General features: G+C 35.3%; 1 protein-coding gene across 1 annotated transcript in view; it reads left to right on the top strand.

Moving 5' to 3' along the window:
* Window positions 1–18,641, top strand: part of LOC128982751 (DNA replication ATP-dependent helicase/nuclease DNA2) — a 217,434-nt gene that overhangs the window by 78,802 nt on the left and 119,991 nt on the right. The window contains exon 9 of the mRNA XM_054401709.1: window positions 556–747. Within this exon, the coding sequence (XP_054257684.1) occupies window positions 556–747 (192 nt within the window). The remainder of the gene's footprint in view (window positions 1–555; window positions 748–18,641) is intronic.

The following is an 18,641-nucleotide window of genomic DNA, read 5'->3' as shown; positions in this document are numbered from 1 at the left end:
TCTTCGCGACGAGGTTTCCCAGCGCAGGACACGTCATGGTGGGAGACTTCACCTACCAAGAGTTTCTCTATAGCTTGGGAGGAAGAGCTTCTCATATTTTGATCCCTCATTGTACAATGTTCTACCCGACGGTGTGAAGGTTGTTACATCTAGCAAAACATTTAAAAAAAAACTTAAAGATATGTTTAAAAAAAAATTTTAATTATTGTCTAAGTGTATAATGGCCAAATAGTAGAATAAGATATTTAGCATAGTGACAAAAGTTGTTCTGAAAAGCTGGTGTACCAGAGAAACGCTTAATAAAGACATTTTTCTTTATTTATTCATCACTGGATACGGTCCACACACAGATCTATAGTCTATGCATTCGGGCAAATGCAACGTTAAAAGAGGTCGCCAGCATTATACAGTCTACAAACAACAGGCTTAGATTAAACAAAAGATTTGGAATGTGGTTTTCAAAACCAAGCAGTTTTATTGCTTATTGTTTTCAAGCCAGTACAATTTTTCAAACTGAATGTGAACTGCCTGTAGAGCAACTTTGCTTGTTTCCAGAGTGAGCGAATGCAGTGAACTGTCAGAGAAGAATCCGTTGAGGCAGTTGTCTGAGAGCAGTACAAGCCACTTGAGTATGGAACACATCATGTTTGTGTTCCACTGGACGGGATTGCTGAGGCTAGAACACACTGATAGTCTGCTCAACAGTCCGACTTTGCATCACATTTGGACTGTGCCACCAGCAGACAGGTTGGTACAGATGATTGTTATCTTACTAATGTGTACTCCTTGGGTTGAGGATAGTGTTTATAAAAAAAAACTTTACAACTTTTACGCTCTCCCATTCTCTTCCTGATGGATTAGCTCAATGGAGGTTATCGTTACCTGAACAGCGCTGTTGCAGGGTTGCGTCAGCGGCCCGAACTACTCTACCTTGGGCATGTCGGTAAGGCAGTTTGGTTGTTTTTTTATTATTGCTTTCATTTTATGTTGTAGAACGTAATTTATGTTGTGTTTTTTGTATGTTGTAGAATGGAAATTTGTTTGTTTGTTTCTAGTTTTGTTGTTTTATAATACTTTTTTAATACTAAATGATTAAAAAGTCCTCAGAGCCGCACTGCACTACCGACAGACTACCGCGACCCAAGCGTCAGCGGCCTGAACTATGTCGTTAAAATCGATAACAACTAATAGCATTGTGTGACCACTCTTATACAAGTATACTCATTGATATTACTGTCTAAAATCATATCTTCTTAATTAATGTTGCGTAATGTATGAATGCACTGGATTAGGTCCAGTGTATGGATATTGTAAAGATTTACTCATAGCATCCACCCTCAGAAAAACGTGCGAACATGTGTCCAAATCACGAAAAATGAAGCTTCGGTTGATGCCATGTCTCTTGATATTTGTTGGTTTTATTGGGGAAATCTTGAGTAGTAATCGAGACACAAAATTAGTCGGATCCTCTAGGGGTGCCGGCTTGGTTGTTGGCATAAAATACTCGCCAGGGGGAGGCGTAATCCAAAAACCATTTCTGCAGATGAGGTGTTCGATCCACACGGAAAGCATTTCTTATTCCAAGAAGCACTGTGGGTAAGGATTCGACCTATGTCGAGGCGGAGTGGCACATGATGTCCGACTTGAGTTGTCTGTGGTAACGTTCCACCATGCCATTTGCGCATGGGTGGTAACTTTTGTCCTTAATCTTGAAAATCAACACAAATTTCCCAACTCAGCAAAGAGTGCAGATTAAAATTTTTTCCCTGGTCTGTTATTCGCAAGGGAACACCATACCTTGATATCCAACAATTGCAAAGAGCTGACGAGACTTCTTCGGCAGAGATACTTTGCAAGGGGTGTGTTTCCAGCCATCTTGTGAGCCTATCTACTACTGTAAGACAGTAGTGAAGATTTCCAACTTGGGGCAATGAGCCGATTATATCCACATGAATACAGTATGTGCAAATCTATATCAATTTGGCAAAGGGAACTCGTTGATAGGTGTTTGAATCGAGTAATTTTTTAGCGTTGACACTCTCGACAGGACAAGGTTCACTCTTTACAATCGTGAATTATTGAAGGCCAACCAACACATATCTTGAAGTTAACATTTTATTCATGGATTTTATCCCAGGGTGACTTAAGTTGTGGATTGAATTAAATGATTCCCTGCGTAAACATTTAGGGATGGATATACAATCGTTGTCTACCATTCTTTATATTGCAGTAGACAAAAACATCAGAGCCAGGAACTGGAACTGGTTGAAGACAAAGTAAAGTACTGTTTTTGAGAAAAGACTTAAGCTCTCTCAAGGGCGGTCCCAGGGGGGTCGTGAGCCCCCCAAAATATTTTTTTAAACTCTACAAAATGGTTTGGAAAGAAATTGTAATATTTTGTGGTTTTAGTGGGGAAATGGGAATAACCAACTTTTACCCCATAAAAACTCCCATAAACCCCTATTCCCATAGTCTGATCATGCTGGTTCGCCAACTCGTTCGAATAAACGTAAATTGATACGTTTGTACCAAATTTCATCAAAATCGGATCATTTTTGCTTGAGTGATAACGCTAACGGACTCATAAATAGATATAATCTTAAATTTTACATTTTATTTATGAATTTGATGTGGAGGGTGTTTTGGCCTCTGAGGGCCTCAAAACAAAAAAGTAAATCGGACTAGGTCTTACCATAAGACCTACGGTAATAGCTTATTCCCTATATTAGTAATTTGCTAAAAAAACAACCGAAACAAAACCCATATACAGTTAATACAATTTATTTCTATCCTTTGTATTTAAAAAGCATGAAATTATTTTATATGTACGCGATCATTTTATAGGATCTCACTTTTGAACAAAATAATTGCATTATCATGATTTGAAGTTAAGAATTACTCATACATCGAATTGCAATTTTTCCCTTATAACTTCTTTTCTCCCTGATCTTATATTTTCAACACTGGGCTAAGACGAGTCATCATACACTCGGTTTTTAATTTCTTGTCTTATCATCATGTCTTATATCTTATGGCCGCAGCTGTAGAAACTATTCTCTAAACACTAATACCGAAACCCCGGTCTGACAGGCCCATTGGAATTTTCAAAAACGCATGTTGGCAACACTGTTTACTTGGTAGATTCCATTCCCCCAATACCTTCCCCCCTTTTCCTCCCCTACCTATTGATATATCGTTTGTTCATTTTGCATGGGTGCCGTGACCTTGACAGGTCGTCTGTTCATAACATATCCGTCTCAGAAGCCCAACGTTAGTGTATTTTAAAGCGGGGTCTCACAGACCGAGGGTTTCGTTTTGTGTGTTTCTAAGCAAAGTCCATTATTTTTCAAATGGGGTCTCACAGACCGGGGGTTTCGGTTAACGTCAGCCTATGTGGGGTTTCGGTATTAGTGTTAATCTTACCATCATGCCTTTTATTTTAAGAGTACCAAGTTTCAGAGAAAATCTTGTCCACCCTATCTATTAAACAAACTATGGAGGATTTATTTTTATGTTCGTAGTCCTTCACCAAGTTATTTAGTAATAATGTTTTGAACTATACTTTGTTTCATAAACCTGGTCTCTGCCAATATAACAAGGTAAACAAATCCTTCTAGCCTGGACCTAACCTAATCACCTATTGTTTTCCTATTTTCAATATATTTACTTACTAGCTGTAACCCGCGGGCTTTGCCCCGTTTAACTTCTTAATTTTCAAGATTATCTCGTTCGCTTGGCTCAATCACGTCCTGGTTGAAGTTTGTTCGCTACGCTCACTCACCTTTAGGTTGGAGCTCGTTCGCTGCGCTCACTTGCCTTCGGGTTAGCTCGTTCGCTACGCTAACTCGCCTCCAGGTTGAAGTTCGTTCGTAACGCTCACTCACCTTTTGGTTGCAAATTAGCTGTTGTTATAAGGGGCGGTTTGGGAGCTCGAGCCCAGCTAGTACGCGCCTAGTGTTGGACGCGCCTAACTTTAGTCCCCGGACCAGAAACCAGGCTTGGGAGCTCGCGCCTAAGTTGAAATGGTCGTAGATCAAGTATAGTCGCGCCTAAGTTGCAGCGCGGCTAGATGGACAGGGAATCGCGGGGAATTCATGTTTTGACGTTGGCAACGGCCATTGCAGAACCAGTTACCGTTGACAACAACAAAAGATGAACACTTTTTGAAGATGGATACAATTTTATCTTGGTATATCAATGGTGGCTAATTAGTAGACTATGGTGTATGTTTCTGCATTGTACCATTTCAAAAATGTAGTTTTGTAAGATCGTTGTTTTACATCCCAATGACTGAAGAACCGTAATTGTTTATATTAAATTCTTTTAAGATCTAACTTTATTTTCACTTTACGAATTATAATTATTTAATCAGTTGTCCTTAAGTACTACTAGTTGTCTTTTAAGTACTAAACCTTATAAATACGTACAGAGCAACATAGGATTAACATCGGAAACTCGGTTTCATGCAATAAAAAGCTTCAAAATTAAACAGTAATTTCCCAGTATAATATAGGGGTATTGACAATAAAAATAATAAAAAGTAATTGCGGAGGTTATGATTGTGTGAAGCCAAGGTAAATGTAAGAAAAATCTTGTAATACAGTACTTAGAAAAAATTGTTGTCAATTTAAATTTTTTTTTTACATGACACTCTTTTATCTAATTTTCCTAGGGAAGTATCTATTACCGTAGGTAGCACTTAGTTCCGGGACCGATAAACTTTTCCATTTTGATGTCCCTAGAGGCCAAAAACACTGTTCGTTCAAAATTTTATATATGTATAGCCTATATATAAATGTATTATATATACGTCCATAAACGTGAGTAATTTTTGTCTGATTTTGATAAAATTTGGCATGAAAGTGTTAGGCGCGATTCTCCTTAATGAGTTCGCGAACGAGCATGATCAGACCAAGGGAACCCGGAATTGTATAGGATAAAAATAGTTTTTTTCTCAATTTTAACCCCTATAATTTTAAAGAGTAATTTAAAGAGTAAAGAGTATTTTAAAGAGTATAAAAACAAATTAATATCTTAAAATGTTTTGTACGGTTATTGGCTACAGAGACTATTGGTAAAATTGTAAATTTTAAATTCCCATGTGATTCTTATGGAGAATAAGTTAACTGTTCTAGTGTGGTCGTTTATGGATATATTTTTATGAAACTTGGCAAATTTATTTATTTTTTATAAAGCTGTTAATATTTTGTTAAAAACACTCTTTATTACCCTCCCTGTAGCAGCATACCTACACCGTAGGTAGTTTCAGGTGCTTGTTAAACCTAAAGTTATTTAAATAAATTTAATTGAAAGCTCTATTAGGTTATTTGGAAATTCGCTTAGTCTGCAGGTTTTCTGTGGCGGGTTATTGATATACTGTATATATTTTCTTATACTCCAAATAATCTAGGTACTCCATTTTGATGTAACTAGCACTTGGTCAATGACACTGAACTGAGCTCTATCACAATGCAATTAAAAGATAACGATTATGACTGTGAGCTATTTGCAGTTTTTTTATGTTTTGTTTACTATCTCTTCACTCTTTTGTAGGGGGTGAGGGGGGGGGGGGGTATGCATGTGGTTGCTAATTATTTCCTTACTAATAAAATATTTATAATTAAGGTACGGGTGCTTATAGCCAAACTCTCAGTTGAAATAAATTCTATTTAGGGTCTATATTTGTATTGCAGTTAACAGTAAAAACAAAAACCAAATAATCTTTCGTTAAATTTAGCTTTCTGCAAGATTTTCGTTTTATTTTGAACAACAGAAAACTAAAAAAAAAGTTTTATCAAATATACTTTGAGAGTAATGAAAATGTTCGGAATTTAATAACGAATTCCAATATAACATTCTTTTAGTTAATATGTAAACAATTAACTTGCTAATGAGCTAATACCGGCATGATGTCGACTTAGACCTGCCCCCTGGCAGGACTAAAGTTGGGGACTAAACTCACTGATTTTTATGACAAAACATATCTCTTAGTCCCGAAATTGGTCTCCCAAACCCACCGAGACTATCTCTTAGGCTGGCGCCTAAGTCTACTTGACTCCCAAACCAACAATATTTAGGCGCGAGATTATCCCTGCACAAGTTAGGCGCGCGCCTTACTGATCCCGAGCTCACAAACCCGTTTTCGAGGCGGCAGCCTAAAATACCGGAAATATCCGGATTTAGTCGCGGACTAGCGCTAATACCGAGCTCCCAAACCGCCCCTTAAATGTAAAAGAAATAATAGTGCTGCACCCTGTTGGTAATCCTTGTAACTTTAATGCTATTGAACATCATAGAACAGAACCAACTTGTTTAATTGAAACAGCTGTTAAGATTCAATAATTCCATCTCTCATAAGGTTAACATGGGAAACTCCAGAGCCACTGGGGCGGAGCCCGAAAGGATTTTTGAAATAAGAATATGCCTATATGTTAATCGGGAATGTGAGCTATCATAATGCATAATTTCAGCCCAATCCGACCAGTATTTTTCCCATTCACTTGTCACAAACATACATCCATACATCCATCCATACATCCAAATTTAATCATTTATAATATTAGTAGGATAGTTTGTTTAGTAGTTGAATTACAGTATGAACTATTGGTGTCTTAAAATTTTTAAAATCGAGAAAAATACAATAATGGGTAGGAACATTGTGCACAAGTGCGGTAACAGATCAGCTATGGAACGTAACATAAAAATATCATCATTTTAAAGCTGATAGCAGCTAAAATTTTGTTTAAAGGTTGATTCACACATATCAGTTCAGTCACAGTTCCGTTACAGTCCAGTTACAGTTCAGTCTCAGTTGCATCCGCAATTTTTTCAGTCAATAGTCCGTCAGTTGGTTTCAGTCAGTCTTCTCTAAAATTCACAGTAATTTACAGTCAAAAGTTTTAAATTATAAACCTATATTCTATTAAGTTTTCATTGTCCATATTGTTGATTGTTACAAACAGTACTCAAAATATAAACTCAACCATTTAAACAACAACAACAATAACACTATTGTCTAACCTTAAACAGGTCCGTCAGGCGTCCGAACAATCCAAAAGTATCGGTAGAAAGAAATCTGAAATTGACTGACGGATGCCGGCAGAGAGACTGACGGGACTGCAACGGATAAGTGTAGATAGTAGATAGAAAATCCATTAAAGAATATTTTTGTTAACTGTGACGTGCCTGAAGTGATTGGACTGTGACTGATGTGTAACTGATATAACTGATGTGTGTGAATCAAAAGGAATAAAACAATTGCAATTCGATGTATGTTACATTTTTAACTTCCAGATCTTTGTTCAAAGATAACATCCTTTAAAAATACTACATACCTAAAAAAAATTAAGTTACATGTTTTTTAAGTAATAAACAAAATATTTTTTTTTTTATGATCTTTAAATGTTATTAACTTTAAATGTGGGTTTTGATTGTTTTTTTAGGATAATACAATAGTGTATCTAAAGTTAAGAAAAATTCTCCACATTTCAACAATGATAGTATTTCGCAACAGCACCACCTTCACCTAGACCAAACCCACTGATTGAGTACGCATACTGCACTACACAGGCTGAATCTCGCAGGATTTTCATTAAAGTAAGTAAAATTATACATCATTTTAAAGCTAATGAAAGCAGCTACAACTTTTATCTTAAATATGTTTTTATAAAACGTCAGTGAAAAATTTAAGGCGACAAAAATAAAATTATATGCTCAAAAATATATAGATTTTTAAATTTTTATAGAAATAACAAACAAACGGCAACAGTTACGACTTAAGTTAACTCAACATGGTTGTAGAATATGTTACAACGAAGACAATAAAACAAATTGCAATTCAATGTCATTTAACAATAGAGAAAATGTGTACCTTAAGAAAAAAATACCCCCGCCGCAGCAAACCTGCCGACTAAGCGAATTTCCATTTGTCTGAATTGATTTTCAGTTAAATATATGTTAATAACATTAGGTTTAACAAGTACCTAGGTTTGCTGCTACAAGGAAACTAATAAAGTGTGTTTTTGAGTAAAATATTGATAGCTTAGTACAAAATAAATAAATTTGCCAAGTTTGATCAAAATATATCCATAAACAAGCAAACTACAACATTTGACAATATTCTCCATAAGAATAACATGGGAATTTTAAATTTACAATTTTTTTAATTTTCTCCGTTACTAATAATCGAACAAAAATACTTTTATATACTAAATTATTTGTTTTTTTAAGCTCTTTAAAAAGGTCTAAAGAGAAATCGGGAAATTTTGTGTTTTGAGGGTCAAAAGTGAGAAAAACCAATTTTTACCCCATAAAACCCCCCGTAAAGCCCTGTTCCCATGGTCCGATCGTGCTGGTTCGCGAACTCATTCAAGTTTATCCCGCTTTACACCTTTAAACCAAATTTCATCAAAATCGGACAAAAATTACTCAAGTTATCGCGTTCACGGACGTATATATATATGTATATATATATATTTATATGTCTATATATATATATACATATATAAAAATTTGAACGAATGGTGTTTTTGGCCTCTGGGGACATCAAAATGAAAAAGTAAATCGGTCCCGGGTCTAGGTCTTACCGTGCCACCTACGGTAATAGCTACTTCCCTATAGGGAAATTCGCTAAAAACACTCACCATATTACAACAATGATAGTATTGCAACGCCGCGCCAGCCCCACTTAGCTCACTGATTGAGTACGCATACTGCATTACAACGGCTGAGTCTCACAGGATTTTCATTAAAGTAAGTACTATTATACATCATTTTAAAGCTAATGAAAGCAGCTACAACTTTTGTATGAAACATATTTTCATAAAACGTCAGCGAAAAAAGTTAGGGCGAAAAAAATAAAATTATATGTTGAAAAATATATAAATCTTTACATTTTTGTACAAATAACGAACAAAACAGCTACGATGAAAGTTAAATGAACAGGATTGTAGGAAATTTTATAACAAAGACAATGAAACTAACTGCAATTCAATACGTTGTTTAACAATCGAGAAAAACGTGATTTATGAAACCCTTGCACTTTATATGTTTAGGTGGGCGTAGGGGGGGAAGCAAGGGGGCAGGGGTGGGGACTTTTGGCTGAACACTTCTCTAAACGGTAGGGGTCTGCGGTACAGAAAATTTAAGGTCGGTACGGTTCGGTACGGTACGGTACAATATTTTGTACCTCGGTTCTCGGTACGGTACGCGGCTACCCGTTTTTTTGCGGTTTTCTGCTCAGAACTGTATTTAAACCATTATTAGCGAATTTCCCTATAGGGAAGTAGCTATTACCGTAGGTCTCATGGTAAGACCTAAGCCCGGGACCGATTTACTTTTTCATTTTGATGTCCCCAGAGGCCAAATACACCATTCGTTCAAATTTTTATATATCTATATATAGATATATAAAAGATATCCGCACGATAACTTGAGTAATTTTTGTCCGATTTTCATAAAATTTGGTTTAAAGGTGTAAGGCGGGATAAACTTGAATGAGTTCGCGAACCAGCATGATCGGACTATGGGAACGGGTGTTTATGGGGGGTTTTATGGGGTAAAAATAGGTTTTTCCCATTTTTGACCATAAAAACACAAAATTTCACAATTTCTTTTTAAACCATTTTGTAGAGCTTAAAAAAACAAATAATTTTGTATAATTGAAGCGTTATTATGCGCCTAATTGTTACGGAGAAAATTCAAAAAAATTGTAATTTTAAAATTCCCATGTTATTCTTATGGAGAGTAAGTCAACTGTTGTAGTTTGCTTGTTTATGAACATATTTTGATCAAATTTGGAAAATACATTTTGTACTAAACCACAGTACTTTTTAACATTTTACATTAAAAAAAATTTTTACCCTCTCTGTTGCAGCAAACCTAAGTACTCACTAAACTAATTCTGTTTAAATAGGGAATAAGTGTGATATTTTTAAGGAGACATTTTAGTTTAAATCCAATCAGGCAAATGGAAATTCGCTAAGTCTGCAGGTTTGCTGCGGCGGGGTATTTTTAACTACATTGACATAACTATGAAAATGGATAGTATCCTACATTCATGGTTTTCTAACAACAATTACTGTACCACACATTATTAAAACAAAACCTTTTACTACTACAAGGATTGTGTCAAGAAAAATCACAGTTAAGATAAGGGCTTTACCTATTTTACTCTGAGATACTTTGAATAGCCATGATAAAAGTGGTTTTAAAAATATGATAAGAGTTTTTAGGAACAAACATGTTTGAAACATTTATTGACAAGATAATTTAACACAACTGGTCAATTATTTCCAACCAACACAATGTCTAGTTGTTTTAAATTTGTTTTAAACATATAGGCCTAAAAGCATTCAGTACGATGACAGTGTAGTTGCCAGCTGTTCACTAGAGGTTATGATGAAGTAATGGCAAAGAGCATATTTTTGTATCAGCTTCAAAACTATAAGATGGATACAACTCTTGAAAAGTTTTTTTCTGAAACTAAAATTTGGATTATCACAGAGTAAGATTATTGTCTTTTCATTTATAAAGTTAACATCCACAATATCAATCAAATCAATCATCTTCGGATCCGGATCCAGATACACACTGTCATAAGGGCGGGTAAAAAAAACGTAATTAACAAAATGCCAATTTAAATCATACGGTTTAAAATAATATTAGTTATGTTTAAAGGTTAATATATCTTAAATATAGAATAATCTCCACTTGAGCCCATAATCCCTCATTTCTTGGGGACACTAACAAAATCATAAAATGCACTAAGTTTGCACGACCACCAAAAGGGTATCTGTGTATATTTTACAATAGTTCGATCTTCAGTATACTATATCGTGGTTTTTGCATGCAGCATCCAATTTATTTATGCCTGGATCACCTCTTGTTAATTTCTTCCTTTAAATTCGTTCCAGGCCCACAGTACTGATAGGTAGGCATAAAAACTAGAGGTGTGCAGATATCTGAAAAATCGGGTCGGATTCGGTTTGGAAAGATACATGCCATTGCCATATATGTTATTTGCATCAAGAGACAAACACTGAGACATGGCCTTGCCATATAAGTTATTTGCATCTCGAGACAAAAACTGAGACATGGCCTTGCCATATAAGTTATTTGCATCAAGAGGCAAATAATGAGACATGGCCTTGCCATTAGCATGAAGAGACAAACAATTGAGACATGGTTTTGCCACATATGTTATTTGCATCAAGAGACAAACAATGAGACATGGCCTTGCCATATAACTTATTTGCACCAAGAGACAAACAATGAGACATGGCCTTGCCATATAAGTTATTTGCATCCAAAGACAGACACTGAGTCATGGTCTTGCCTTGTAAGTTATTTGCTACAAGAGAAAAACACTGAGACATGGCCTTCCCATATAAGTTATTTGCATCGAGAGGCAAACAATGAGACATGGCCTTGCCATATAAGTTATTTGCATCAAGAGGCAAACAATGAGACAAGGCCTTGCCATATAAGTTATTTGAAAAAAGACAAGCACTGAGACATGGCCTTGCCATTTAAGTTATTTGCATCTCGAGACAACACTGAGTCATGGCCTTGCCATATAAGTTATTTGCATCTCGAGACAAACACTGAGACATGGCCTTGCCATATAAGTTATTTGCAAAGAGACAAGCACTGAGACATGGCCTTGCCTTATAAGTTATTTGCATCTCGAGACAAACACTGAGTCATGGCTTTGCCATATCAGTTATGTGCATCGAGAGGCAAACAATGAGACATGGCCTTGCCATACAAGTTATTTGTATCAAGAGACAAACACTGAGTCATGGCTTTGCCATATAAGTTATTATCATCAAGAGACAACCCCTGAGACATGGCCTTGCCATATAAGTTATTTGCACCAAGAGACAAACACTGAGTCATGGCTTTGCCATATAAGTTATTTGCATCGAGAGGCAAACAATGAGACATGGCCTTGCCATATAAGTTATTAGCATCTCGAAACAAACACTGAGACATGGCCTGGCCATATAGGTTATTTGCATCAAGAGACAAACACTGAGTCATGGCCTTGCCATATAAGTTATTAGCATCTCGAAACAAACACTGAGACATGGCCTTGCCATATAAGTTGCATCACGAGACAAACGCTGAGACATGGCCTAGCCATATAGGTTATTTGCATCAAGAGACAAACACTGAGTCATGGCCTTGCCATATAAGTTATTAGCATCTCGAAACAAACACTGAGACATGGCCTTGCCATATAAGTTGCATCTCGAGACAAACGCTGAGACATGGCCTTGCCATATAAGTTATTTGCATCAAGAGACAAACACTGAGTCATGGCCTTGCCATATAAGTTATTAGCATCTCGAAACAAACACTGAGACATGGCCTTGCCATATAAGTTATTAGCATCTCGAAACAAACACTGAGACATGGCCTTGCCATATAAGTTATTAGCATCTCGAAACAAACACTGAGACATGGCCTTGCCATATAAGTTGCATCAAGAGACGAACCCTGAGACATGGCCTTGCCATATAAGTTATTTGCATTAAGAGACAAACACTGAGTCATGGCTTTGCCATATAAGTTATTTGCATCGAGAGGCAAACAATGAGACATGGCCTTGCCATTTAAGTTGCATCTCGAGACAAACACTGAGTCATGGCTTTGCCATATAAGTTATTAGCATCTCGAGACAAACACTGAGACATGGCCTTGCCATATAAGTTACATCTCGAGACAAACACTGAGACATGTCCTTGCCATATAAGTTATTTTCATCAAGAGACAAACACTGAGTCATGGCTTCGCCATATAAGCTATTAGCATCAAGAGACAAACACTGAGTCATGGCCTTGCCATATAAGCTTTTAGCATCAAGAGACAACCCCTGAGACATGACCTTGCCATATAAGTTATTTGCATCTCGAGACAAACACTGAGACATGGCCTTGCCATATAAGTTATTTGCATCTCGAGACAAACACTGAGACATGGTCTTGCCATAAGTTATTTGCATCTCGAGACAAACACTGAGACATGGCCTTGCCATATAAGTTACTAGCTGTTGTACCCGTGCTTTGCAACGGGAAGAGGACACAAAATAGAAACATTTTTATCTTTACATATGTTGCATATATTTACACATCCGCCAACGCTTTTAGAAACAAAATTCAACTTGTATAGCCTTAATAGAAACGTTAAAGTTATATGACTTTTAAATCTGGTAAGTAGTGGATACCACCATTTTGGTTTTGATTAATTTTAAATTTTGTGTAGGCTGATATGAGAAAAACTTACCTAATCTTCGAATAAAACAATGACATACATGATTTACCTTCATCTTACATATCTTTTAATTTATTATTGACATTTTAAATTTCAATTTTGAAGTTGCAAAAATACTAATTTTTAAATTTAAATGAAATTTTTTTTAAATTTCACTCTTCTTTATATTAAATCAAAAATCCTTCCATCTTCAGTTTCTTCACTCACAATAAATCATTAGCAAAACTAAGTCAGCTGTTATAAACTTTAGAAATATACAGTTTTTTGAAATATTAAAGAAAATATATCTATAGGTACTATAACAAAATTTTAACAAATAATTTAGCATTAAAGACAGCAGACAAAACTAATGTGATTATCCAAAGCATCAAGGATGTAATATAAAAATGTAATAGCAAATACAGTATATGTTTCATTGCATCTCTGATTCTACTCTACAAAAATATCAACAAACAACTTAATATACAAACTCGTTCTTTTAATCAGTTCCATTGTCCATTGCCTTTACATTTTCACACTTACCATTAAGTAAACATAGTAACATATATTTCATTTTTTTTAGAAACAGAAGAACACTGTGTACTGCTTTAGTTTTATGATATTTTCCTTGGTTTAATTTAATCAATGGTGTGGCAAAACACAAATAATAAATGTAACAAATAAAGTAAATGTGAATTGAAAGGTTAAGATAAAATAAGAGTATTTTGTATTAGCATTTGATTATTAAATATAGTTACATATACAACGGATTTTAGGAAACAAAAATCAACGTACAATTTAGTTATTAATGATATTCTTTGGTTTAGTTTAAGCATAGGTTTAGCAAAACACAATAACTTAATTTACCTAAATATACATTTGAAAAACAATGTGATGTGCAAGTTATGTTAAGTTAATGTAACACATGTTAAGCAGTTAGAATTTATTTAAAGTAGCCTCCAAATTCATATAAAACATCTATACTTTGTAATTTTAATACTGTTTCCATGAAAACATATCAATAACATTATTTTCATAACTTAGACGCTTTAAAAAATCCAAAGCAGAGCCGGAGTTGATACAGCAACGGTTATAGAATCTTTTTCTTCTATAATCATTGACATAGTTTTAAAATAAATAATCCATGATAAAAGCATAGAATAAATTAAAATAGACCTACCTCGTAGTTATGGATAATATTATATTTAATTTCTTTGTATCAGCTGTCTGATATTATGAAATATGCAGTTTAGCAGTTCTTCTTGTTTAAATTTAAATGTCAAAACAAATGTAAACAAACATTGTTAGTGTTCTCATCACAGCCATGGAGACCAATCAATATTTACTTTTAAAATGTTCACCTCAGAACTCTTAAAGCCAAATGGGCAAAGCCTACGGTCAGTATTGAAATGTGAATAGTCCTATAATGGTCCTTGGTATGGTAGCTATATTTTTGTATAATTTAAGTCCAGTTGGTTCATTAGTTTTTGCACCTATTAGTAATACACATACAGACAGACACCATTAGATTTTTATATAATAGTATAGAAGTATAGAAGTATAGATTTGCATCTCGAGACAAACACTGAGACATGGCCTTGCCATATAAGTTATTTGCATCTCGAGACAACACTGAGTCATGGCTTTGCCATATAAGTTATTTGCATCAAGAGGCAAACAATGAGACATGGCCTTGCCATACAAGTTATTTGTATCAAGAGACAAACACTGAGTCATGGCTTTGCCATATAAGTTATTAGCATCAAGAGACAACCCCTGAGACATGGCCTTGCCATATAAGTTATTTGCATCAAGAGACAAACACTGAGTCATGGCTTTGCCATATAAGTTATTTGCATCGAGAGGCAAACAATGGGACATGGCCTTGCCATATAAGTTATTAGCATCTCGAAACAAACACTGAGACATGGCCTTGCCATATAAGTTATTTGCATCAAGAGACAAACACTGAGTCATGGCTTTGCCATATAAGTTATTTGCATCTCGAGACAAACACTGAGACTTGGCCTTGCTGTTATTTGCAAAGAGACAAACACTGAGGCATGGCCTTGCCATATAAGTTATACGCATCTAGATACAAACATCGAGACATGGCCTTGACATATAAGTTATTTGCATCAAGAGACAAACACTCGGGGGGAAAAACGGTCTTGTACATGGATACAGACACTTTGTGTTAGTAAACAAATCGGTATTGTACAGTGATACAGACTGCTTTGTGTTGGTTAAAAAATTCGGGGTTGTACAGTGGATACAGACTCCTTTGTGTTAGTAAAACAATCGGTCTCTTACATGAATACAGAATCTTACGTTCAACGTGTTGAATCTTACGTTTCATTTATTTATTGAACAAATACATATTATTTTACTTTGACACCAATCACTTTCTATATTTGCAACGTTTTCCCAAGTTAAATCTATAAGTATAAAAGAGGATGTTTGTATATATATATATATATTTGTTTGGCAGTGATAAACTCAGACACCGCTGAACCGATTGCCACGAAACTTGGTACATACGTGTAGAATTTCATGGAATAGGTTTATACACCATCAATTTCGTCATCCGTCCAATCGGCTCCGTTCCAGTGGCTCTGGAGTTTCCCATGTTAACCTTATGAGAAATGGAATTAATGAATCTTAACAGCTGTTTCAATTAAACAAGTTGGTTCTGTTCTATGATGTTCAATAGCATTAAAGTTACAAGGATTACCAACAGGGTGCAGCACTATTATTTCTTTTACATTTATGACAACAGCTAATTTGCAACCAAAAGGTGAGTGAGCATAGCGAAAGAACTTCAACCTGGAGGCGGGTTAGCGTAGTGAACGAGCTAATCTGAAGGCAAGTGAGCGCAGCGAAGGAGCTCCAACCTGCAACAGTTCATAAATTTTTGTATATTTAAATAATATATAAATAGCCTATTACCAGTCAATTAAGCCTAACAGCCTATTTTAAATATAGCCTATTATGTTTACAATCTATTTTAAACACAAGCTAAAGTGAAAATAAATATATATATAACTAAACAAAATCTCAAAAAGTAATTTACCCAAATTTAATTTCATACAATATTAATTGGCCTGAGTGACTAAAAGTGAACAGTGAATTTCAAGATCTAGAAGACCTGAATACATTGTTGCTGAAAAACATGTGTTAGGTAACAACTGGATTTCCTCCTTCTTCTACCATGAACTAGCCTGGGTGAGAGTTTAAAAGCTAGTTTGTATGATTTTTATATTAAAATATTTTCTAGTAAAAAGTGAAAAGCTAAACCAAAATAGTCTAATTATTTCAAATAGTTTAAACAAGAAGAAATGTGGAAACTTGGAAAAACTTGGTAATCTCCATCTTATTATTACAGACTATCCTATTTAGGTGTTGGACAATTTGAGAACATTAGCCTACTTCTGAGGTGGATCGAGTAGCCTCATAGCTGTTAAAATTTATATAGTCTAAAATCTTGATTCAAGTAAAGACTTTTGTTTTAGAACAATCTTATCCAAATTCGATATAAAATTATTTAGTAAAAAAAAAAAAAATTAAAGGCTAACTTTATTATCATTAAAAAAAGTTTCAAATTAAAAGATTAGCAAGGAAATTGGAAATTAAAGAGAGTTCCAAGCACTAACCCTAAACCCTGAGGTTGCAATTGGCGCCGCAACGAGTGGGGCTCTCTTATTGACCAAACCTTGATAATAATACAAGTAGGCCTAGCTTATGTGTTTGAAATAGCGATTTTTAGGTTAAACTAAGAATAGCCTATAAGAGTGTTGTACTATTATAAAGGTATCTAAGTTAAGATTCCCCCGTTTCCCCTTTCATAATTAGCCTATCAGTCACCTGTTAGTTAAAGATATCCAAGATGAAGAGTCAATACAATTTACGCCAAAACCCTAAACCCTCTAGGAAACTAGTCGAAAATAGCGGGGATAGTGACGATAATAATTAAGACGACAACAACATTGAAATTCACACAAACACTAACACCAGCGATATTAGTGAAGATGAATCATGCACACTAACAGCGAAAAGCCATGAAACATTATCACAACAAACACACTCAGAAATTAAATCCTTCGACGAGCAATCATTCCACGATTCCGAGTCATCGCGATCGGAAATGGTAGCCGTAGCCGCAAAGCAAACAAATTTTACCGACCAACACCAAACCAACGTCCCGGTGAACGATGAACAAGGAATGATGGGAATGAATATGACAGCTGATAGGCCTACGTTCCTTACGACGGCAACAGAAACACAACAGCCAATCACAACACAGTTTCATGACGATCAATCACAGCGAGCTTCTCATCACGCTACAACAAGCACCGTCACTCAACTACTGGACTTTATGGCCCAAATTCAAACGCTATTCCAATCTTTGGATAATAAAATGATATCCTTGGAAACCAACATTAAAGATGAAATTAAGTCCCACTATAAAATCCTTGACACTAAAATTGAATCTATCACTGAATCACAAAATAAACTACAATTGGAATTAAACTATGTGCAGGAAAATCAACAAAAACAATCAGGGGAAATGAAATCAATTGAATCTAAATTAACTACCCAAATTGCCGAAAGCTCATATAATCTAAAAATGGACCTGAAAGCAGATCTAAATGCCCATAAAACTGAAGTAAATGACATAGTCCATACCCAAAATCAAATTATTAGGGAAGAGATGAGCCAGACTATGAATACTAATTTAAATAATATTAAAAGTCAAATTCAGGAAACATATGAAACACAACATAAACAACTCAGACACACAGTAAGTGAAAATACTCAACGGATTCAAGAACAACTAGAACCACAGATTAAAGCAAACCAAGACAAAGTTGAACAAAACATTGAATTAATAGAAAATATGAAAACAACACTAAGTGAACATCATAACAAGATTGAATCTCTACAACACGAAGCCACTGTTAAACAGAGTACATTCACCCCTAACATTTATGTATCTTGCGGTAGTGGAACTAATGTTGACTCAAATAACGTACCTAAATTCACTGGACGAGCACACAACTCCAAAGAGTTCTTAAACAAACTACAAAAATATTACTGTCGCAATTTGGTTCGCCAGAGTCCCACAACCGACCCTAAAGAATTCTTAATTGATACGATAGAGATGAGTTTAGAAGGGAGCCCTTCACGATGGTTGTGATATGGATCGCAGGTCGAGGTTCGTTAAATGATAAACATGTTAACGTTGGCATGGGTTTATTCAAAGTGGCCGAGCACTCAATCTAGGTCTAACGGTACAGTTTAAACTCAGTACAGTCCAAGTACAACAACAAGAGTACCGGTCTGTGACGTCACATGTTGCCCTTTCATGCAATCCTTGCTTGCAATTT

This window comes from Macrosteles quadrilineatus, unplaced genomic scaffold (genome assembly GCF_028750875.1).
Source record: "Macrosteles quadrilineatus isolate MER2022 unplaced genomic scaffold, UCM_ALF_1.0 Scaffold_1__1_contigs__length_201487025, whole genome shotgun sequence".
In the NCBI taxonomy this organism is placed as follows: Eukaryota; Metazoa; Arthropoda; class Insecta; order Hemiptera; family Cicadellidae; genus Macrosteles; species Macrosteles quadrilineatus.
Note: the sequence above shows the minus strand (reverse complement) of the source record. Positions and strands in the feature narration are given on the sequence as shown.